The sequence below is a fragment of the Anneissia japonica genome, unplaced genomic scaffold, assembly GCF_011630105.1.
Source record: "Anneissia japonica isolate Jap-2015-1 unplaced genomic scaffold, ASM1163010v1 scaffold287986_len575832_cov185, whole genome shotgun sequence".
NCBI classification, from domain to species: domain Eukaryota; kingdom Metazoa; phylum Echinodermata; class Crinoidea; order Comatulida; family Comatulidae; genus Anneissia; species Anneissia japonica.
In genome coordinates this window covers 125,603-150,813 of record NW_022692348.1, presented here as the reverse complement: position 1 = coordinate 150,813, position 25,211 = coordinate 125,603, and the positions used below count along the sequence as shown (strand labels likewise).

The following is a 25,211-nucleotide window of genomic DNA, read 5'->3' as shown; positions in this document are numbered from 1 at the left end:
TCAGTTGAGGGGCGCTAATTCGCAAAATATGGTGATTTTAGGTGATTTTTAACTACTTGACCGTGATTTTTGTGGGGGCGACTGGGGGAAGCGCCCTCCCCTAGATACGCCACTGTGTGAGGCTATTGCCTGAAAACCTCTCTAATACGATTGAGTATGCATACCGAGGGCAGAGTCACGAAAGTGCGTGCGGGAAGATTGGCAGACTTTATTAGCAGAAAAAGAAAAGGAGCACGTGTCTTACCTCCAAAATCTTGGAAGCAATTTATCAACGGTTCACCTTCTCTGACTCGCGTTCCAGCAAGTTCATCACCGTAGCTGTCTACACACCAACATTCTCCAAGGTACAAGCTACAGATCTGAGGAATAAACTCCCCGTGACCCTCGCAGTTCGGAACAGGGAAGTCTGACTCTTCGTTGGCAAACTTTTCCGGTAGTTTTGACATTGCTACTTTGAAAAGCTCCGAACGAATTGACGATACTGTAGGCTCTTTTTTAACCTGAATGGCAGTCTTTCTAGACTTCTTTTTGTCACTTAATCGGCCGACTATGTGCATCATCGAGTCGATCTGCTGGTTGATACATTTTCGAAGTTTTGCTAAGAATATTATAAAAATAAGAAGATAGTATCATTTAGCTAGTATAATACAACTGAATGGTTAACCCAAGCACACATTACCCCAGTGGGTTAAAATTCTTGATAGCATTTGAAACAAGGACACTAAATTCGAAGGAAATCATCTTAATCACCGGCCTAACATTAATGAGTATAATTAGTACATTTATAAAATAATATTATTATTTCTTACTGCATTCTGGAGCTTTGCGGCCAGACGGCTCTCCAGTCATAATATTCACACAGAAACAACTGAGAAGAAAACAATAAAAATATGTAAGAACAAAATGTAGAGAACGCCATATCTTAATAATAAATAATAATGATAATAATAATAATAATAATAATAATAATAATAATGATAATAATAAATAATAATAATAATAATAATAATAATAATAATAATAATAATAATAATAATAATAATAATAATAATATTAATAATAATAATATTCTTATATAGCGAATTATGTTAAGCCCTCTATGTGCTTCACATTATCATTACCCCGGTCATTGGATTAAAAACCTATGGAACACAAACTCAAGCTCCCCTAGTGAGTATTCCATAACATTGCGGCAGCTACATCAGCGCATTTTGGCATTTAACCCTACCAGGTACCCACTTATACTCCTGGGTGGATAGAAGCAATGCAGATAAAGTGTCTTGCCCAAGGACACAAGTGAAATGCACAGCGATGGGATTGAAACATCGAAACCAATCCATTCCCGCTGCGCCAAAACCACTTTACATAATAAGACGCAAGGATGTAGCATTAAAACCCAAACTAAATTTATACAATATATGAATCAATTATCCCAATGTAGTTAAAATAATAATGGTTACCGAACTTTATCAATTATTTAACCTTTGCTAAATTCAAAACATATTACATAGTTTTGTTTGTTTGTTTGTTTAAGGGGGGGGGGGTTGTTTATTAGTTTCTTCACACTTCAAATTAGTTTCTTCACACTTCAAATTAACATTACAAAATTAAGGTAATAACAATGGAATAAAAATATATGGTTGAATATTCGACATAAATGCAAGTCAGTTAGCACATAAGTAGTACATCTACCGTAGCTTTGTTCCATTACAAATTATAATTGGGTCAACCTTCCAAAGTTTAATAATATTAATACGATACACATGCACATTCACTATCTTTTAATTGGCTAATCGTACCCAACATATTCTCGGCACTGGACTGGCTCGTAGTTGCCATCATTATCGCACGTTGGCGGCGAATGCAAGCGGACTGGTGCGTAGAAGGTCTCCATAGAAAGGGTAAGATTGGCATTGTGTATTATTTCAAGAGCTCTCGTCCGTTCCATCTTGCACCTTGATTAAATAATCATAACATAATGATAAAGACAATTACTATCATTTTACCAAAATAATACGATAATGATATCTTATAATTGAGTGGACACAAGATGGTTGCAGTACCAATGACAAAAGTATTAAGTTAGTTAAAGGAATCTCTGTACACGCTTGCCCCCTGTTCCGAATCTGTTAGTTGAACGGATGGAAATAAATTATCATTATTATTATTATTAACTGATGATGACAGAAGGCGAATTGCTAATGGTAATGATGTTAATGATGTTGTTAATGTTAATACTATATTAGTTGAACATAAGTTCTGCTGGTTGATAAGTATAAAATGAGTATGTATATAAGTCACATGAATTACCTTCCACCCTTGGAACCGAAAATGTTTTTCCGACTCGTAATCATGTTGTAAAATACAATCATTTGTTCCGCCTCTGTAAAATAAATCAGATACAGTATGTTTCTTTCAGTTAAATAATAAACTTTTTTTAGACGTATAAGTTTACGTGCAAATGCATTTTACCATTCAGATTGTATTTCTTTTCCAAGAATCTGGGATACACTACCAAAAGATGTCCCTATGACTTTTTGGTTGCCCTTAAGCTTTTCCCCCGGCTTTTTAAATTTAATAACTTGTTGAGTGTACTTAATTATACTTTTTCCCTGCAAAAGAAGGAGCAACAGAAGGAGTATTTATCTTACAGTTATCATACATTTGTTTCGCTTTTCAACGATCCCCAAGGCTAGTGTACGGTTAGATCATTTTGTACATTTATGTCTTCTGGAAAATGAATTGAATTGAATTTGCTGGCTCAATGTCACATCATTCACAATCTTGAATAACATGTTAAAGACACATTATGTCTTTGTTCGTTATTATCTATGACTTACCAGTAAATGATTTGCATTGACATGTTGGGCAGTTCCTTGAGTCCAGACGATATCCGTATTTGCAATAGTTCTCGCATGCAGTCATATTACACGGTACTGGCAGAGGTGGCGCCTGGGCGTGAGTAACTGTGTGTGCTAAATGAGAAAACAAATAGGACCTACATAATATTGCAAGCGGTAATAATAAGACAATCTGCCAGAGGGAGAAACGACTGCTGGGTCTGGGAAGAAAGACTGGCATTCGGGTGTAGGCCTTATGTTAAAAAATTGTCCCTGTTGTATACATGAACTTTTATTAATGGAACAATTTTCCAACATAAATAAAAAATATGTAAGTATGGGCATGCCTACCAAGGACGTTAAATCGAACAGGCGTTGAACTGAGGTGAAAATCTCTAGCCGTATCAGTCATTTCACAACGGTAAATTCCGTCATCCTGAGCAGTTACGTTGTTAATAACCATCATCATGCTTGCCTGTCTTAAAAAGTCGTAATACACGACCTCTGTAGTTATTCGCGGATGAGTATTCGGATTGATCGGTACACCGTCTTTGGACCAAAAGTAGTGTCTGTCCTCCTCTTCAGTCACGTGCGATATGGTGCAGTAGAAGGGGTACGTTACGTTCATATCAAGCCAGTGATCGTAAAGGTCGTTCACTATCATTGGGATCTGCGAGTCTGTAAAATATTATATTTAGAACAATTAAATAATCTGTGCAAAAAATAAAATGTCTACAAAAATAAACATATAAGCCGAAAACTTTACATGTAATTGATTTATTAAAAAATTGGATGTGCAGCAGAAAGACGCAAGATAAATAGTACACTGTCATCAGGCTTAGAATTATTAAAAAGTCTAACAACCAAAATGAAAAAAGCCAATTCAGCAATAATTTAGTCATAAGTACTATTGCCCGCAAAGTGTTCAACACCAACGACTGCTCTTCGAAGTGCAATTCCCGCGACCAGTACTTTAGGCATTAGAAAACCGCTAAAATAATTAAGAGAAAAGCATACTTTAACGGCAAAAAATATAGACTCACTTTGGCGCTGATCTCCGTAGCATTCGGAAACTGGCACACCACTGCGACGATTTCCAACAACAGTTTGCCCAGCAACATCGACGCACCAGCAGTTTCCATTCGGGTCGCACTGGGTACCATTATAATCGCCAAATTGTGTACACTGCTCAATGTAAGTCTTGGCGAGGAGCTCCTTGTCTTGCGTTGTCGTCAGCTTACTTATCTGCAGAAGATTGTTCGCCATGTCTTTATCAAGTAATTTCGTCAATTTCTTTGCTGACTTATGTGAGTTTCCTTTCGTTAATACATCTACTATCGACTGAATCCGCCTCTTCACGCATGGCTTGTACTCAACTATACAAATATATATATGTAAAAAAACGCATAACCGGTCGCAAGATGAACAGTATAATGACAATTATAATATCAACAACAATAATAGGCCTATTATAAAATAAATAACATATGTACATAATATATATATATAATATACATATATATAGGACCTATATATATATATATAATAGGCCTATATATATATATAGGCATACTTCAATACATATAGGAATATGTATCTTAGTACATAAATTGCTTATTCTCTTTTGCTAGATTGTAAAGTTTTTTTTAATTATACACAGGAGTGCTCGAAATTTTCGAAATATAATAAAATTCTTATGCCTATAGTTAACTTATACCATACTTTTCTACTTTGTATAATCGTGCTTATTTTATATTACCAATATATGTGGAACCTACACTCATATGTACACATAATAATGATGGTTGATTAGCCCATTATTATGTACCATAAACATAAATAGGCCTATATATTATTATTGTTAGTTAGGAATCTCGATAAATAATCCGGTAGCAAACATTTGATAAAACTCACGACAATCTGGATTTTGGAAACCCGACGGTCGGCCCGTTACAGGATCTACACAGTAGCACCTTCAATAACAAACAAGTAAATACAAGTCATTTTTAAGTTCATTAATATTTTTTTCTCAAAGATATTGAAGCTTGGGTAACTTTAAAGATATAAGTACAATACACCTCGTAAGTTTAGGCCAACTCACCCATGAATGTATGTGCACTGTCTTTTGACGTAGTTGCCGTCGCTATCACATATCGGGATTTCTGGGAAGGGAATGGAAGGTTTGCCTGTTTTCATCATTTCAGCTATTTGCCGACCAAGACGATCCGTTTCAGCAAAACATCTGCAGTAACAAATATTATTGTATGCTTCCCAATTGTATGTTAGGTTAGTTCTATTGATATTCAATGTTAAGCCTACAATCAACAGTCATACGTTAATATAGTAACAACAATAACGCCATTAAGATACATTGTCGGTTATATTAAGATTGCTGTTCAACTATTACAATTTGTAGTTTGCTGTTATATGATACAAACATATATCATTATCTGTATTACATGAAATTTAATAATCAATAAAATGATTACAATGGCCATTATGTGTAATAATGTTTTTATTTCAACGAACCTTTCGATATCTGTTTTCTCATCTGGGGAAGCTGAGGAAAACAATGCAAGTGATTGCAATATAATAATTGATAATAATGGTATTTATTTAATAATGATGATAAAAATATTATACGTCTATTCAATGAAAAATTATAACATTGTAACAATTTTGACACTAAAAAATAATGCTGATCATAAAGCTTATCAGATATGTGTAGCAGACGCAAACGATTCAATATTAAAACCTTACTTTTTATTTAATACAAACTACAGTACTTTAATTCATCGTCATCAACTCATCAAAACCCTCATCGTTATCATCCTCATCACGATCACCATTATCATTATTAATACATGTATCATTATTATTTACCCCGTTTACAAGCACATATGGGACAATCATTCTCGTCCATCTGATACCCAAACCGACAAAGGATATTGCATCGGAACCGAGGGCAACGTAGCTCACGATAGTCCACTTCACTCTCAGCAGCTAACGGCGTTGGTGACGGCTGAATTGGAATGTCTATGGATGTAAAGAACTACAGTATTAAAACTAAGGTACATTCTAACTATGATCAAAGATACTAGAAATACAAGATAGAGCACTCGCATGGCAAAATGAGGCGGAAATTGGTCCACATGTACGCGGCGCCCTTCTCCTTTTATAATAACGCAGGTTTTCTGGTAAAGGCGCCCTTCAGTTGCTAGGTACAGAGCCATAGATAGAAAGAGTTGCGACATTGAGAATTTAGAAGCCATTTTGTTTCATACGCGATGCGCGTTCTGTGTCTAACGTGATGTGCGCTCCTGTGTATATAATATCGTATAATACATTTAGCGGCCTCCTGTATAGTTTAATTTCATTTAATCTTTTTAGCAGTCGAATTTAATGTAACTATTTATAGATTTTTTTTAATGATTTCACTACTTTATATCCAATTTCATATTATAAAATAATACTGTAATAATTTACTATTTTAAGCAGTTCTTTAATCCTCGCCGATAGACCGAGAGAGCCCCTCGATGGCAAGCATTCTTTAATTAAGCAATCCTTTAGTAGCTCCTATTATTTTTGCAAATAACTGATATGTGACGACCAGCAAAAATTAATTAAATATGTATATCAAAATGTAATTTAAATCCGTTTAGGGTATATACAATTTTGCTCCTTAAATTTGAGTATGAGCGAGCCCTATACAAATCTTAAGTTATTAATTTGATTATTATTATTTATAAATATTAAAATAGTATAGGTCAGTTGGCCGCAATATATAAACTGTGCTTTGCTGTAAATGTTATGAATTGTAAGTGTTAAATGATATACAGGATCTGTGATATATTCAACTTGTGTAATTATCGTACATTTTATTGTATTAAAAGTCTCGCCTCTATTTTAATATTGTATTATGGCTGTACAGTACTTTTATAAACAAACTGCACGAGCGTGTCCGCTGTTTTAAAAGCGTCGTTTCCAAAATAAAGTTATAATAATTATATAATAGTATGCAATAGAAACAGCAAATCATTTTAAAGATTATTGAACATTACCTTTATTTTCATTGTCATTCGTATTTATACAGGCTGTACAAAGATTTGAAATTAAGAACCATTTTCTAATATTGTTTAGCGAACAACCTTTAAAGATCGTCAGAAAAGGTCGGAAAAAATTATTATTTTTTTCTTATTTAGCTTAAATATTTTTCCGAACGCATCTAGGCGAATGAGAAAATAAAAATAAAATTTAATATAGTTGTAAACCCAATTAAGTGTTTGAAATTAATATGCAATGTACGTAACACATATACTTTGCATGTGTTCATCGGGAAGATTATGAAACAAAATGGACGGTGTGTACCACGTGACTTTCGTAAACCAAGGAGCGGAATGTCGCAACTCTTTATATATATGGCTCTGGCTAGGTATATCCAGACGCACACGGGGCGCCCTTCTTTTTCCACTAACGGAGGAAAACTTTATCACTAATCAAAGTCCGGTCATACGATTCTGCGCTTTTGTGTCTGCCATTTTATTGTTTTGATTTATTTATGCCTACTTGTTTGTATCTTATGGATAATGGCAACGATTTCAACCTCCGCAAAAGGAGATTATTTATTCACAGTTATGTAACGGTGGCAGAAGATTTTTTTTTTTTTATAGATCCAGCCGTACGCGGCGCCCCATTGTTTTATTCCCACCTGGCATTTCGGTGGAACAGTTTTTTTCTGTGGAGAACACTATCTTGTTTTTCTAGTATCTTTGCTATAATTGGCAATGAATAAACATGCTTCATAATCAGAGGGTAGAATACTGCCCAATACAATGAAACCCTTCTTCCAGTCGAATATGAAGTGTAATTCTCTCGAAGGTCCAATGCCTCAGTCTGTTAAGGTTCTACTTAAACTCAAGGTTATGTTCATTTTGAGTAAACTTGCGCATTTAGCTTATTTAGCCTGCAAATACAAAGGCCTTACCGCAGTCTGGTACAAGAGAGTTGGTAACATTACCCCACTTGCTGTCCACGCATCTACAGAAAGGACTGAAACAAAACAATTAACTCCAAGTAAAGTATATACTCTGATAATCGTATTTAACTTCAGTGAATACAAACACAATTAGTTGAGAGAGATGAGGAATTTTCAAATTCAAAATGGGACTTTCTGCGCCTGAGGTTTCGTGAGTTGTTCTGAACATTTTCCTTGTGAGTTTTTAGTAATAAACTTTTGCCATTTTGAGTAACTTGGGATTAACAAATTAACCGTTATTGCAATAGGGGCCTATGACTTAAATTGTTTGAGAACTCTATTTAAATTTAATTCCAATGAACCTTCTTTTTATAGATCTGTTGTTTGTAGTGTTTGGACATATTGCCTTGCTTGTTGGTGGTAATGCTGCCGGAGTGGATAAAGGACGTATTGACACTTTCATCCGTCAGGCTTGTAAAATGATTGGTCTACAGTTGCCCTCCATTAGTGAGGTGTATATAGAACATCTTCAGAAAAACTTCCATCGTATTGAGTTAGATACCTCTCATCCACTCCATCATGCTATTATTAACCAACTTAATCCAAGTGGTAGAATGAGGCTACTCAGAGCAAAAACAAACCGTTATAGTGCGAAGTCATTTATCCCCTCCGGCATCACCCAGCTCAACAAGAGGTTTAGAAGATAATTCATTTCAGTGTTTTTTTTTTTTTTGATAATAATATTAATAATAATTTTAACTGTATTAATTACGATAATGATAATAATAATAATAATAATAATAATAGTAATAATAATAATAATAATAATAAAAATAATTATAATAGTAATTCAATTATTTTATCGATGGTAGTCATTGTATTTTACTTGTTATATTTTCTATAGTGACTGTTTTGTATGTCTTTTTTATAATTGTTTTACATTTTATAATATAATATGTGATGACGAGCAGAAGAATTCCCTTGTGGAACAATAAAGTTATCTTATCTTATCTTATCTGATTATTCAAAGTCGAAGTGATGGGTTATGTTTGTTTCTTCTTTCCCATCAATAAATAAAACCAATTAGAGGAAAAGAACTTACTATAATGACTCTCGGCACTGCAGCGGAAGATAATTGCCCTTCTCATCGCATTTTGGAGGGAAGAAACTGATGCCGTTTAAGGCCCATGCGTCAGCCGATTCTTGCACCCTCCGTTTTGTCATTTCTACTTCAGATGAGCACCTAATTGAAATTGACATAGACCTAAGTTATATTCATATCATTATTGATAGTAATCCCTTGTATTTATTAATGATAAGAAAAACAAACCCTGAGATATCGATAAGATATTTAAATAAATATTTATTTTAAATGTCTAGATGTATTGAGATTAATATTCCTCGGTGAAAAATACAGTACAAAATACATAAATTATAATGGTTTAATATAAATAACAATGACTTGGTTTTTATTGCAGCAGGATGTAATTAAAACTTTCTAATAAATATTTTACCAAAGTATGAGGATAAAACATGAGACATAATTAAATTAAAATGAAGTTCTAGAGATGTCTTCTGAATAAACAACTAAATTTAAGGTATAGAGAAGAATGTTTTACTTTTGCTGATCATCATTACGTTTCCCGTTTATGTGCAGATTTGCTACTTACCATTTATCTTGTATTGGCCAATACAATTATACATTATTATTCATATCATAATAATTATATTTTGCCTATAACGAAACAAAGATCTGTTGGGTTGTTATTTAAAATTATATTTAATATTTTTAGTAGAATGTAAATCTTTACTTACTGATTTTCAGGTAAATCAACGGAATCTGTAAACATAAAAAAAAAACACGAACAAAATGACATAATGATGATGGCATCGATTAATATTGTACACAAATGAGAAGTCAACACACAATTGCTCAGTTAAGTTGGTAAGGTACCGTAATACTTACGACAATATGGTGGACTATTTCTTGTCCTGGAACCATGTATAGGATCGACACAAATACATCTAAAAAAGAAAATAATTATGAAAATTATGAAAGTACTGCACAGTGGTTTAATATCAAAATAACTTAATAATAATAGTAATAGGCACTAATCTTAATTAATAACAATAGTAATAATAATTATATATATTTTATAATTGATACTCAATGCAATAATTGCCTATTCTGGGCATCAGTTTTCTAAAGCGGCCTCAAGCAATTGCTTATGATCATCATTTCATTAAATATTAAAAAACTTTCATTATTCATCATAGAGTTTGATGCTATATTATAATTATATGGATCTATAAATGATATTTGGAATTTAGGTTCGATATTGATAGACCTCACTAGGTTAATAATGACATTAATTTATTTTAAACCTATAGCAGTTCGCGTCATATTAACTGCATTTATACAATCTACACTTCAGGTTCGTATTTTAATAGAAATCCATTTACTCCTACACATGGTGCTTTGATTGGATGATTTCTTACGTGTCTGGGTTTAGGTTTGCTCCCCACTCCTGACACTGGAGGCGCATGAAGTTTCCATCACTATCACATGATGGGTTTGAGAACATGTAAGACCCATCTTGCGACGCTGAGATGTGTATAAGTTTTCTGTGGAGAACACTATCTTGTTTTTCTAGTATCTTTGCTATAATTGGCAATGAATAAACATGCTTCATAATCAGAGGGTAGAATACTGCCCAATACAATGAAACCCTTCTTCCAGTCGAATAAGTTTAATTGTCGAAGGTCCAATGCCTCAGTCCGTTAAGGTTCTACTTAAACTCAAGGTTATGTTCATTTTGAGTAAACTTGCGCATTTAGCTTATTTAGCCTGCAAATATAAAGGCCTTACCGCAGTCTGGTACAAGAGAGTTGGTAACATTACCCCACTTGCTGTCCACGCATCTACAGAAAGGACTGAAACAAAACAATTACCTTCAAGTATAGTATATACTCTGATAATCGTATTTAACTTCAGTGAATACAAACACAATTAGTTGAGAGAGATGAGGAATTTTAAAATTCAAAATGGGACTTTCTGCGCCTGAGGTTACGTGAGTTGTTCTGAACATTTTCCTTGTGAGTTTTTAGTAATAAACTTTGCCATTTTGAGTAAGCCTATGACTTAAATTATTTGAGAACTCTATTTAAATTTAATTCCAGTGAACCTCCTTTTTATAGATCTGTTGTTTGTAGTGTTTGGACATATTGCCTTGCTTGTTGGTGGTAATGCTGCCGGAGTGGATAAAGGACGTATTGACACTTTTATCCGTCAGGCTTGCAAAATGATTGGTCTACAGTTGCCCTCCATTAGTGAGGTGTATATAGAACATCTTCAGAAAACCTTCCATCGTATTGAGTTAGATACCTCTCATCCACTCCATTATGCTATTATTAACCAACTTAATCCAAGTGGTAGAATGAGGCTACTCAGAGCAAAAACAAGCCGTTATGCGAAGTCATTTATCCCCTCCGGCATCACCCAGCTCAACAAGAGGTTTAGAAGATAATTCATTTCAGTGTTTTGTATTTTTTTGATAATAATATTAATAATAAATTTAACTGTATTAATTTCGATAATGATAATAATAATAATAATAATAATAATAATAATAATAATAATAATAATAATAATAAGAATAATAATAAAAATAATCATAATAGTAATTCAATTATTTTATCGATGGTAGTCATTGTATTTTACTTGTTATATTTTCTATAGTGACTGTTTTGTATGTCTTTTTTATAATTGTTTTACATTTTATAATATAATATGTGATGAGGAGCAGAACAATTCCCTTGTGGAACAATAAAGTTATCTTATCTTATCTGATTATTCAAAGTCGAAGTGATGGGTTATGTTTGTTTCTTCTTTCCCATCAATAAATAAAACCAATTAGAGGAAAAGAACCTACTATAATGACTCTCGGCACTGCAGCGGAAGATAATTGCCCTTCTCATCGCATTTTGGAGGGAAGAAACTGATGCCGTTTAAGGCCCATGCGTCAGCCGATTCTTGCACCCTCCGTTTTGTCATTTCTACTTCAGATGAGCACCTAATTGAAATTGACATAGGCCTAAGTTATATTCATATCATTATTGATAGTAATCCCTTGTATTTATTAATGATAAGAAAAACAAACCCTGAGATATCGATAAGATATTTAAATAAATATTTATTTTAAATGTCTAGATGTATTGAGATTAATATTCCTCGGTGAAAAATACAGTACAAAATACATAAATTATAATGGTTTAATATAAATAACAATGACTTGGTTTTTATTGCAGCAGGATGTAATTAAAACTTTCTAATAAATATTTTACCAAAGTATGAGGATAAAACATGAGACATAATTAAATTAAAATGAAGTTCTAGAGATGTCTTCTGAATAAACAACTAAATTTAAGGTATAGAGAAGAATGTTTTACTTTTGCTGATCATCATTACGTTTCCCGTTTATGTGCAGATTTGCTACTTACCATTTATCTTGTATTGGCCAATACAATTATACATTATTATTCATATCATAATAATTATATTTTGCCTATAACGAAACAAAGATCTGTTGGGTTGTTATTTAAAATTATATTTAATATTTTTAGTAGAATGTAAATCTTTACTTACTGATTTTCAGGTAAATCAACGGAATCTGTAAACATAAAAAAAAAACACGAACAAAATGACATAATGATGATGGCATCGATTAATATTGTACACAAATGAGAAGTCAACACACAATTGCTCAGTTAAGTTGGTAAGGTACCGTAATACTTACGACAATATGGTGGACTATTTCTTGTCCTGGAACCATGTATAGGATCGACACAAATACATCTAAAAAAGAAAATAATTATGAAAATTATGAAAGTACTGCACAGTGGTTTAATATCAAAATAACTTAATAATAATAGTAATAGGCACTAATCTTAATTAATAACAATAGTAATAATAATTATATATATTTTATAATTGATACTCAATGCAATAATTGCCTATTCTGGGCATCAGTTTTCTAAAGCGGCCTCAAGCAATTGCTTATGATCATCATTTCATTAAATATTAAAAAACTTTCATTATTCATCATAGAGTTTGATGCTATATTATAATTATATGGATCTATAAATGATATTTGGAATTTAGGTTCGATATTGATAGACCTCACTAGGTTAATAATGACATTAATTTATTTTAAACCTATAGCAGTTCGCGTCATATTAACTGCATTTATACAATCTACACTTCAGGTTCGTATTTTAATAGAAATCCATTTACTCCTACCAAAGAGTATAAATAGAACAAGACAGCAAAGCCCCGTTCGTAAAAACGTCACGCCTGTGTAGGACGCCCACTAACGGTTGTATGTTCTTTTTATTACCTTACCTTTTTATTATTTTTATATTAAACAGACAAACCGACCGTGCGCGGTGGAGTACTGGGTAATAAAAAACATACAAGCGTTAGTTGGCGTCCTACACTAGCTGCGTAGGGCGTATCGTTTTTTTACGCTCTCAATGAGCGTTGTTGGCTCTCTTGTTCTATTTATACTCTTTGCTCCTACACATGGTGCTTTGATTGGATGATTTCTTACGTGTCTGGGTTTAGGTTTGCTCCCCACTCCTGACACTGGAGGCGCATGAAGTTTCCATCACTATCACATGATGGGTTTGAGAACATGTAAGACCCATCTTGCGACGCTGCACAACTAGGAATAAAACGAAGAATTACAACTTATATCAGATGTAGTAATAATGATAAAATGATGATAATAAAATAATATGGATAATGAATATGATAATTACAATAATAATAACACTAGCAATAATAATAACATTAATAATAATAATGCTAATAATAAGCCTTCATAAAAATAATGGTATCAACGATGCTACAAGAAAAACTACATACCTTACTCTACGTTCTACTGGTGGCGCCCTTGTAACTAAACAAAATTATATAGTATGAAAACAAATGAGTTAGTACTTGTAAACATCCCCATAACAGATTTGGTTGTTAACATAGTAAACTCCTTTTTCAGATGTTGTCTCAATCCGTTTATAATATAAACCATTAAATTAAAAATTATATGTCATTCGTCAATTTTTATCATGCCATCAATTTCATCTCGGCCTCTGAATTCTGAACTATCAGTCATCCAGCCTGCGTTTGTTGTGCGTATGCGTAGCATATTATTATGCTTTTAGACATAATTTGGATACCCACATAATTTCATGAAAAGGTGGCATAATGTAGCATAATTTAGAATGAATGTAATAGTTGTTACATTTAGAAGAATATATTGCAAAAAAAGTCTGAGAGTGTCATTTCCGATGATCCATAGGTATTGTATTGTATTATATTTTTAACTACAAAATTACCGCATACTCGACTGCCGTGTAATTAAGTAACAAAACATTCGTGTATATATCCACAATTTGAGGCGTAGCATTCCGTAGCATAATTTTACTCCAGCCAATAGCATAATTTCATTATTCACAGTGGCCGCGCTGGGTTGTCGGGACGATCCTCTGCTAAAACACGATCTAAAGTATTCCGTACGGTAATTAATGTACAAGCGCTTGCGTGAGTGATGACTGAGATATAACTCCTGCTTCCAGGGAGTGAGGTAGTAAAATTATCTGAATATCTTACCTGTTGGTGGTGCTACAGTTACTGGTGCTACAGTTACCGTTTCACCTTCGTTTAGAAATCGGAATTCGATCACAACATATCCGGGTTTTTTCGAAGGTCCCTTGTACATAATCTGTGATTTTGGACTTGAAGACGTGAAACTTCCCTTTTCCAAGAGGTCATTATGGGTACAAATTATGCCTACTTCACTTTGCTTGTTTTTTACGCTGAAATCTCTCAGCGTAAACTTGGGTATGCATTTTTTAGACTGCTTTCCTAAGAAACTGACGTGTCTAATTGATGCATAAACTCTTTGATTTCGTCGTCCTTTAAATCTGTAACTACATGATTTCTCATTTCCATGCAGGTAATCGTATATAACTCCACTTGTAAACTTTTTCACTGCTATGCTTTTTCCGCATTTTGATTTTTTAGCAGGTTTGTTGATTTTTGACTCTGAGAAAGAAAATATGAAGTAGATCATTTTGTAAGCGATTGTATATTATTGCAAAAACCTGCATTATCTTTAATTTAACACAATATAAATATTTTTTAAACAACTTTTTGTTAGTATTTTTGTTTATATCATTCTTACTAGATTGTAGAAAAACACTTATTGGGAGATAAAAGTTTCTGCCATTGTAAAGTTATAATTATAACTATATTTATTATTATTATTATTATTATTATTATTATTATTATTATTATTATTATTATTATATAACTGTGAAGTAAACAAATAGAAACTTTATAAGTTAATATTTAAAAAAATCAACAGTGCCACCTATAGTTGATTATCTGCAAGTTTTCATAATTTTTTTTTATATACAACAGTATTAGGCTATACAAAATTTTAGTAATAATCTTTGGTAAAAGACAAACAAAATAAAAATAAAATCGATACCTTCAATGCAAACACCAACTGCCTTGTTTTTAAAATCTATTTGGTTATTGTTTCTAGCGTTTGCACAAACCAGACCAGGAGAGCATGTTCCAGATCTTGATAAAATTCCCCCACACGACTGACCGACATCCTGGGGACACACACAATTGTTATTTAAGAAAGCACATCTCGTATTTGCATTATCTTGAATGGTGGTATAAAAAAAAATGTCTACAGTGATTTGTTAGTTTGAAAATATATTTCAGTTGGGCTAATCGTACACTTTGGATGCAGCTTGTATATTTGGATGACAGCATCAGTTGCGTTAAATAAAACGGACGTGAAAAAATTGTTATAAACCACAAATATTTCTACGTAATAAAATCCATGATATAAACAGTTGCCTTGAATCGAAACCCATGAGTTCAATGGAAAAACACGACCAAAGAAAACAAAACTGACAGACAAAATTAGGCTCTATATCAACAAAATAAAGACTTCCAGGGAAACAAAGCAGCTACGACCCTAGTCTTTCCAAGTTTTGGAACCCCGCAAGTTATTCTCTAACGATAAAAAAATGGTTCAACAGGAAAAACTAATCTAATGAAAATATACTGAATTAAAATTAATCTTAGCAAAAACAGAAGTTTACACCGGAGTGGAGTTGAATAGCTGGAGTGGAGTTGAATATCTTGGTGGTTAAGATGATTGCCTTCCAATCCCAATATCCTGGGTTCAATTCCTGTCAGTGTTAGTGATGGTGCCAGGATCTGCCCGACGGAGGAGCTAAAGGCCCTGACGGAGTGGGGGTGGGGGGCTCACCCAGCGAAGCGAGCCTTACTTCGCTGGGGCCTCTTAGGGCCCCAGTGGGGGTCCGGGGCGAAGACCCCGAGAAGCCACGGATATTTGACAAATTATGGCGAATTTTTATTACTTACTTGATAAGCATCGAGCTACTATAATATGCCTATGACTTCATGTATGTTTCTAATGTCGAAATCAGCTTCCAAAGCCAAAACATTTTGAATAAAATAAGAAACAAAGAGTATGCAATGTAACCATCTAATTTATTTTCAAATGCTCATTCTTCAATGTGAAATCCTACATTTTGGAAATTTTGCATGAAATTTGTCAACCACGCTGTCAAGGTCGAGGTTGCTTCCCTTATCACGATGTATTCCAAGCACCATGAGGCTATCCAAGCGAGCATTTATCATAACAGAACGCAAATCATTTTAAATTAGTCTAAATGAACTATTATTATTATTATTATTATTATTATTATTATTATTATTATTATTATTATTATTATTATTATTATTATTATTATTGTTGTTGTAATGAAAAGTTAACACAAATAGTTCAATGAAAGCAATATGGAGGCTAAACGAACATTACATATAAATAATTTTTTTTATTTGTTTATTCCTCGACAGAATTTGCTCGTCTTCCCCGATGGGGGTGCTATAACCCCCTGAGGCCCGCTCTGGCGCCACCACTGGTCAGTTTAGCAGGATTTTTTTCTACTCTCTAAGCCTCATAATTGAGATTTAGTTTGTGTAAAGCATTGTGCATATGTTGGTCTTGTGAAAGGGATTGTCACAAGTAGGACAGTGATATATTCGCTGTTGACAATCCTTGGTGCATGTGTTGCGTGCCTAAATAAATAAACAAAAGTAAATAAATAATAAATAATAATTCGATTCTGTAATACTATTATACATACGGAATATTCAGCGAGGAATACTGCAACGTTTCTCACAGGGTTCCCATAAAATGAAACTTACGTTTAAGGATGAGTTTATAATAATATATCTAGGCCAACTTAAGTACGCATTGTGCCATAAAAAAAAAAAGTTATTAGCTAATGTTAGTCGTAATTTGTATAATTCGAAATATATTTCAAGTTTATAATCTATGAAATTAGTTGGCACGCGATATTTCCTGTGAGTAGTACGGTTGCTTATCTAGGAAATATCACAGAAACTTATACAGGATACAGAGAACGCAGAATGTGAAGCCTTCCCGAGGCTATGGGTTTGTAATGGTCACACTCAAACATTTTTTAACCAGGAAATATAGCTAATTTGTAATATTAAGCAGTTGCGCCTAGATAAGAAATGCGACGATACAGATACAGATTAAACATGGTCACTGGAAAATATCCGATCCATATTATCTTTATTGTTTATTTTTAACGATATAATAACTGGAGTATGTTTCCAAATGACTATATGGATAAGAACCTAAAAACGAACACGTATATGCACAAATTGATTAACACTAGAGCAATGCATTACGCAAACGAGAGCAACGCTACACTAGACAAACCTTGGACTTTTAAGTGTGAACGCGTTTACAAACATACGTGTAGAGTTACTCTGAGCGCTACTATGACGTCAGGCAGTAAGTGATCCATGTAAGGGTAGTTTCCTAGTGTGTACCCTAATTTTAATTATTAGCGGTGCCGCGGCACAATTCAGATGTTTGTTGTAAGAATTGGAGGGTAGTCATACACTGCGAACTAAAGGTAGCCTACTGACACATGTGGTGATGTCACTGTGTTTTTAAAAAGTCACTAAAGCTGTGTAAACTTTACCATGGGATTAAACAAATAACAATGTTTTCATTATTCTTTATATAGCGGATAGCGGATCGGACGTTGCAAGCACGTATAATAATCAATAAAAAAGAAATTACATAGCAATTTACAAGGTACATAATCAAATTATTTGAAGGTAAATTTATCGTCGAAAATGAAACCGGATTTACATAGAAGCGATTACTATATGTGTAAAAAAATAAAATCTTGTTTGAAAGGGCACTGACTCGTGTCACATCATATCGTGATTTTATAACCGGAATATTATTGAGTGTCCGTTGAGATATATTGTCGCGTTTGATTTATTTCCGATTTGTCTATTGTTTTTCATAAAGTTAAAACTTGTTCCGGAAATGCAATATCGTGATATTATTTATCCGACCTGTATAAGAGACAGATATAATACAGTATATATATTTATTTATATATTTTTTTATTTAGCTAGAATTTGGTTCAAATAAAAAAATAATTTTTAATATATTTAGGCCTATATATATTTTTTATTTAACTAGAATTTGGTTCAAATACAAAACTTATACACAATATTTATTTATGTATATTTTTATTTAAATAGATCTGGTTCAAATAAAAAAATCTTATATATAATATATTTATTTATATATTTTTTATTTAACTAGAATGTGATTCAAATAAAAATAACTTTGAGAGCAAACTGAATAGTGTTGCTTTTGTAACTTATTAGGCCTATATATAGAATATGTCAACAAAACTTGATGGGAAACTTCATGATCGGCTACAAGATTTTAGTTAAATAGCTTATTAGTGGCTAAGATGATTGCCTTCTAATCCCATAACAACATCAGATGATGGAAAACTTCATGATTGCTACAATATTTAAGTTGATTTGCTTAGTAGTCAAGATGCTATCATTCGCATGGTAGGGGTTCAATGGGTGAATTCCCCTAACCTCTAGCACCTTCATTAATTTGAGTTTTTATTTAATTTATTTTTACTATTTATCATGGTAATTATATTATAAGCTTAACAAAACAATTTTTAGAAAAAATAGAGGGGGCGTACGCCCCCTTACGCCCCTTTAAATCCACCACAGCTTCTAATTCCATGGACCTCGGTTCAATTCCTGCATCAGCAGATCTGTTCTCACGACTACAAACAACTCCATTTCCTAAGCCTCGTAAGGCTATATCAATCATTGCCCATTCTGTAATTGGCGAGATATGCCGTTGGATGTGAATAAGAAAATAAAATGAAAGAATAAATCTATTTATAGATTAGACAATGATCGTGGTATGTCCAATGGTACAAGTATACTCACATTGATTGTCGTACATTGTCTCATTCAGTGACTAATATTGAGCAATGGAATGACTCCAAATTTGTTACTGGAAGTTAAGTGACGTCATGATATTAAATTATTAATAGCACTACGTTTAAGTAGCTAACCTTGGTGCAGACTTGACAACCGCATCCGCAGTAATCCTGGATGCTCTTAGCATTTGAAGGGCATTGTTGGGTGGCTGAGCACTCGAATGTGGCAAGTCTTGCATTATCCCGTCCCAGGCAAGGGCAGTCATCTCCATAAGCACTAAAATATAATTGAAAAAATTGATAACAAATATAACATTTTCATATTTTCAATGATAATTTTATTTTTGGCTCACATTAATGTAAATCCGATATTTTTATTCGATGAAAAACTTCGATTGTCAGCTTTATTTCCTACTAAATTTGTCCACATTTCTCAGTTGCAAAAGTAACAAAATGTTACTGTAACTGGTGACTTGTAAGGCCACTTGAAGTACGAACATTCAGTTCTAGTTAAAAAAAAATCACATGGCATTGCTGAAGTAAAAAAAAAATACTGTCGAATTGCCATTAAGCATTTTACTTCATAATTTATAGGCCTATCAATAGAGCTAGGTATAATGTTAAACCTCCATGGTGTATCAAATGTCTTCCAAAACATGAAAGTATTCGGTAATTATTTAACTCAAGTCAGAAAACAACTCTTGAGTTTAAGGACGGATTATGTTAACAAGGAGTTGATGGTTGAAGTAATAAAACATTTCGGAAACTGTTACCGTATTGTATGCTAGTTAGTTTTATATTTCCAAACACGACGATGGGAATAATATACAATAGTGATACAGAAACATTATAATAACAGGCAGATCGATAATATCTCATTAAAAATTATGCAGATCATCCAACACCAATTACAAATAATCGATCGATCGATCGATACTCCAATGCTATCTTCATGAGGCTTGTAGTGATTTAACCAAGGGCCTTTAAAATTGAGATTTGAGCGTCTTAAGGCCAACTCAGACAGCGTCGGCCGACGCAGCCCGACCCGATTTATCGTCGGGGACAGTCTTAAGCCGTCGTGAGAAATATTAAACACGTTTAATATTCTACTACGCCACCCCCCGACGCACACCATCGCGTCTGCGTTCAACTCACACAGACCCGACGCGACAACAAATCGCGTCGGGCTGCGTCGGCCGACGCTGTCTGAGTTGGCCTTTAAAGAACCACAACTCCACTAAAATCAGCACACAGAATGTGATTTGGGGATTTTGATAATGACACTACTGATAATAATGTTGTCATTATTACGATGTCAATGCTGGTGTTCATGTTGAAAAATGATTTTGATGATGATTTTGATGATGATTTTGATAATGATGTTGATGTTGATGAAGACGATGTTAATTATAATGATAAAGGCTTTTTTCTTTTATTATGATAGTGATGTTGTTGTTTATATGATGGTGGTGGTAAGGATTACGATGACGACGATAACGACGATGATGATCATGATATTTATGAAGATGATGATGATAATAAACATTTCCATAGATCTGAGTTTAGTACTATTTTAATGTTAAATATGTTGACCAACTTAAATTCATTACAACATTTGATAATATTACCAGTCGGTGATTTAAGTGAGATTCTGTGTATTTGTCGAACAAGGTATAAAGTAACAAAAACGTTATAAACGTTGCATGACATCCAATTGAACGATCGGTTATTCACTTTTGAATGTTTACACAAACTCGGAATAATTATTACTAACCTCATTTTGAATGGGACGAAAGCTTGTTTAATATAGCTGATTTATTGTGTATTTTATGTCAGAAATCGCACATAAATAAACAACCAATTACTTACGCAAGTAAACTTACGCAAGTAAAAGACGGTACTGGTACAATAATATACAACTGGATAATTAAAGGATATTACTGCTCAAGTTCACAGTCGATCAAGGTGAAATTTCAGGTCTATTTCAGTTTGAAAAAAAATTTGGCGTACTACAAGAAGCTTGTACAATAAAAAGAATGGGTCAAACTGATCTTAATTACTGATTAACAAGAGGAAAATAACAGATTACATCATTTTGGAATTTTTAACAAATTAATTTTAAAAAGTAAACCATTGATTATTATGGACATTTCGATTTTGGTTTGCATTTTCCTCATTTACATACCGCTGTCTCTTATACACATCTAGATGTGTATAAGAGACAGAATAAACAGTTTGTCTGCACCGTTATTAGCGTTAGACGCGTCCAGATTTCGGACGTATTCAGGACGCATCGTGGACGAATTCAGGATGCGTCAGATGCGTCTAAAACGTGCAGCATTTATGAACGGTACTGTAAGGTACAGATATCATTTTTTGGTTTTTCAAAAACCTCATTTGACATTTTACCTCAGCCTCAATTTGTTCATATTTTGTTCTTAATTTTTAAGCAATTTCAGCCTCGGTGTTTTTATAAAATGTGTTCTTATTAAAAAAAAAAAAGAAGTGTAGTAGACTAGAGCATTGTAGTTGTCTCCACTCCCAAATCTTACTGTACAAAGAGACTTTGAGACTGGTCACCAAAAGTTCCCAGATGATCCACTGCACATTCCAGGCCACTAAAACATAGAGCATATACTGTAGTTCCCAAATGATCAACTTTCAACTCTCACAATGCAATACATTATATAAAAGAGACTTGTTATAGAACATGAAGTGTCCCAAATGCTCAAACATCCCCTTCCAACGCCTCATAAAGACGCTTTTTTATGAAGCAATGAAAGTCCCAAATGATATATAAATAAAACTATGGTATTGGATGTCCCAATTGATACTTGATAGAATGTCATTGTTGTATTATGATGTCATAAATAAAACGGAATAATATTTAATATAAGTTTTACTGAGTTTATATAAGAAATAGTCAATTTATGGCTATTGATATTATGTCTTTTATGATGTGCTATAAGAAAAGCTAACTTTTAAGTACTGTATATGCACATGCGCCATATTAGGCACAGAACTAACTGCTAAATGTCTCTTCCGCAAGAGTATGCGGTAAATAATTCGCATTTCGGTCCTCCAGCTCAACACAATGAGCACAGCCAAAGACCAAAGGTTTTAACGGATCCTCGTTGTTTAGCGCACGCGCACACACATTTTGGTTCAAACATGAAAAAAGTAATAGTAAATTAAGGAAACTAAATGGCAAAGTAAGTTACTTTAATGTTAAGCCATAGCCATCGGTGTAACCATAACCATTGATATGCTCTGTCCCTCATTTTACACCTTGCGTAAAATTCAGTAACCCCTGTTCAAAATCCTGGATACGCCACTATCTTGTATATATATATAGTTCTTCTCCCTCTAAACGTAGACATACATTTTGTTTCATTCTAATTAATGCAGGCCCGGCAATTAGGAAAGAAAAAAATGTGAAAAGTTACAACCAAACTCACTTATTTATAATTATTTTCAACATTTCAGTGCGATGGAAATTTAGTAAACAATCCGATTTTTAAAAGTCTATTGACAGTGTAAAAAGTGTTGATCTCTACTCATAAACCATATACCCCACTTTACTTTTTTTCCCGAGAAAGTAACAGTAACATATGATAGGAATGTTAACTCTCTTTAAACACTATTGCGGAACACATTTTGTTTTCCTTTTATATGAAAATTACAAAACTTTCCACCTACCTCTTTAGAATGCTAAGAACTATAGCATACAGTAAAATGTCCATTACGACGTTTATGCTACAAACTGCAACAAAAAAATGTCGGATCACTTCGGTCCTATAAATCCAAGCTGGCCTAGAGTGGCACCCGGCAAGTATCGGTTACAGACTTTGAGGAGGTGTTGCCGTATGAAGAAAAACACTCAGACAGCAATGAATAAACGAACGAGTAAACAGACAAGCCTGGTATGACGACTATATCGAATCCAAGCAGAGTTTCTCCACAGGAAGTCTGGGTCGCCTATAACTAACACGATTCGCCACATAATTCAAACCTTCGCGCTAATGAAACATAAATACGTATTCTTTTTATTTAATTACTCATTCAAATTTCTTTTGTTACCTTTCCGTATCTCGTTTTCACTCAATTTTAAATAATATTTTCCCAATGTAAATTAATTAAATCAAACTGTTCATGGTATACATGATCGTATTTTCAGTCTGGAATGAATTAAGAAAAAAGAAGCAAAATTGTATTATTTCTTTAAATCCACACTGCATTAAGCCAGAGAGTCATTTCAATTGACGACAAATATTTCTCAATTCGTTTCCTAATAATGTCATATTTAACATGTGACCTATTTTGATAACCAGCGAAGAGAATGTATCAAAGTGTTACAATTTCCTGATTATACAGCATACAGTAGGCCTACTTACAGTTGCAAAATAATATTAGATATTTCAACCTTGACATTCCTGACATTATGGTCCCTACACTGTCTCAAAGGACATAATATCATCCCGATGTCACTTAGGATGTGGTGCTGAGAATGTCTGTGAAGTTGAGTAAGCTACTCCAGTAGTTCCGTTTCCTAAAAGGCCTACAGATCGGATTAAAGAAACTCACAACTTAAATTTAACATTAAATTTAATACTGCATATATTATAATCTGTGAAACAGAGGAGTAAGGGTAACACCTGTGCTGAGGACAGTTGGCAAATACCCCAAATTTAGAAACTGAAGATCAAGGGGGCGGGGCACGGAATCTTCGGAAATGTAGAGATTTAAAGGGCTTACTTTATCAACTTTAGTATTTCATCCGTAAACATGTCATAAATGTCAGTAACATCTGTAATAATAAAGTGTTTACTCTTTACTCTTACAAATGATGACAGACATACAGCGACCCCGATGGGGTCCATGGGGAAAGCCCCGGAAGCTCTGGTGATTTAGGGATTTAAGGGGCATGCGATCATAAGATCTGAAAACTTAGGTCGGAAATTAACACCAGAGCTGAAAGAGGATTACGAAGATGCATGTTCACACATGGACTCCAAATGCAGAGGTGCAGGTGCGTATATTTATTGATTAGCTTAAATGAATCCAAGATCAGAGAACAGCAGAAAAGAGCCGATTCGTGCGGCGTATGCAGCGTTAAATAAATACATAAATGCACATCCCTTGAAGCAGGCCTTCAATTCTGAGAAGGAATCTTACAAATCAAAATATCGGTACACGCGTTAATTATTATTTCGTCGTTGATGGCCCCGACCATGTCCCCATTAACGTGGTACCAAAAAGGACCTATTGTTTATTTGCAACATTTTATATAGGACAAGTTTGGCAAACTCAGAAATATATGTGTCACGAATTATAGAATCCAATACAAGACTACCCGTGTACCAATCGATGACGTCATTTGACTATTCGCCCTCCAAAAAGAATAGGCAACTTGTTATTTTTCCCAATATTCAGAGATTCTGGCAAACAAATTATGTCTGGAATAAATGAAAAATAGCCCTACAAACCGGTTAATTAAGCCTTGAAGTCAAATTAATTAGTCATGCATTAAACGTATTAATTCGTCATAGCACATTTAAAGTAAGGCAATATAACCACCAAGTCTGAAGAACATACGGAATATTGAAAATCTAAAATTCAGTAGTAAGAAATATATCAGGATCTATATGAAATAACGTTTTACTATTTTAGGACCAGAATTCACAATGCTGGTTAAATGGTTTGGGGGGGGGGGGGAACGGCCTAACTCCCTGTTACACCAGACCCCTCCCAATATGTGGTAGACAAGCAAGATATTATACATTTAGGAATTTGCCCTACATGAACAAGATTGTATTTTTGATCACAGATTTGTAAGGAGAATGTAAAATACCGTACTACTTCTGAACAACAGATAAACAAAAATGAAACTGAAATGTGAATGTCTCGTTTTTATCTAATTTTAATTAGATACAGGAAAGTTTATGAAAAAAATAAATTCCCCTTAGTATATT

General features: G+C 33.6%; 1 protein-coding gene across 1 annotated transcript in view; it reads right to left on the bottom strand.

The window, feature by feature from the left end:
• Positions 1-23,375, bottom strand: part of LOC117100265 — a 24,364-nt gene extending 989 nt beyond the window's left edge. The window contains exons 1-21 of the mRNA XM_033239865.1: positions 22,939-23,375; positions 19,375-19,516; positions 15,369-15,498; positions 14,486-14,920; positions 13,742-13,775; positions 13,425-13,538; positions 12,612-12,670; positions 12,461-12,485; positions 11,748-11,888; positions 7,825-7,889; positions 5,724-5,876; positions 5,370-5,400; positions 4,942-5,082; positions 4,755-4,813; positions 3,884-4,216; positions 3,192-3,518; positions 2,841-2,975; positions 2,311-2,383; positions 1,800-1,955; positions 810-868; positions 245-598 (exon numbers count right to left, since the gene is read on the bottom strand). Of these exons, the coding sequence (XP_033095756.1) occupies positions 245-598; positions 810-868; positions 1,800-1,955; positions 2,311-2,383; positions 2,841-2,975; positions 3,192-3,518; positions 3,884-4,216; positions 4,755-4,813; positions 4,942-5,082; positions 5,370-5,400; positions 5,724-5,876; positions 7,825-7,889; positions 11,748-11,888; positions 12,461-12,485; positions 12,612-12,670; positions 13,425-13,538; positions 13,742-13,775; positions 14,486-14,920; positions 15,369-15,498; positions 19,375-19,516; positions 22,939-22,982 (3,010 nt within the window). The 5' untranslated portion in view covers positions 22,983-23,375. The remainder of the gene's footprint in view (positions 1-244; positions 599-809; positions 869-1,799; positions 1,956-2,310; positions 2,384-2,840; positions 2,976-3,191; positions 3,519-3,883; positions 4,217-4,754; positions 4,814-4,941; positions 5,083-5,369; positions 5,401-5,723; positions 5,877-7,824; positions 7,890-11,747; positions 11,889-12,460; positions 12,486-12,611; positions 12,671-13,424; positions 13,539-13,741; positions 13,776-14,485; positions 14,921-15,368; positions 15,499-19,374; positions 19,517-22,938) is intronic.
• Positions 23,376-25,211: the final 1,836 nt, after the last annotated feature.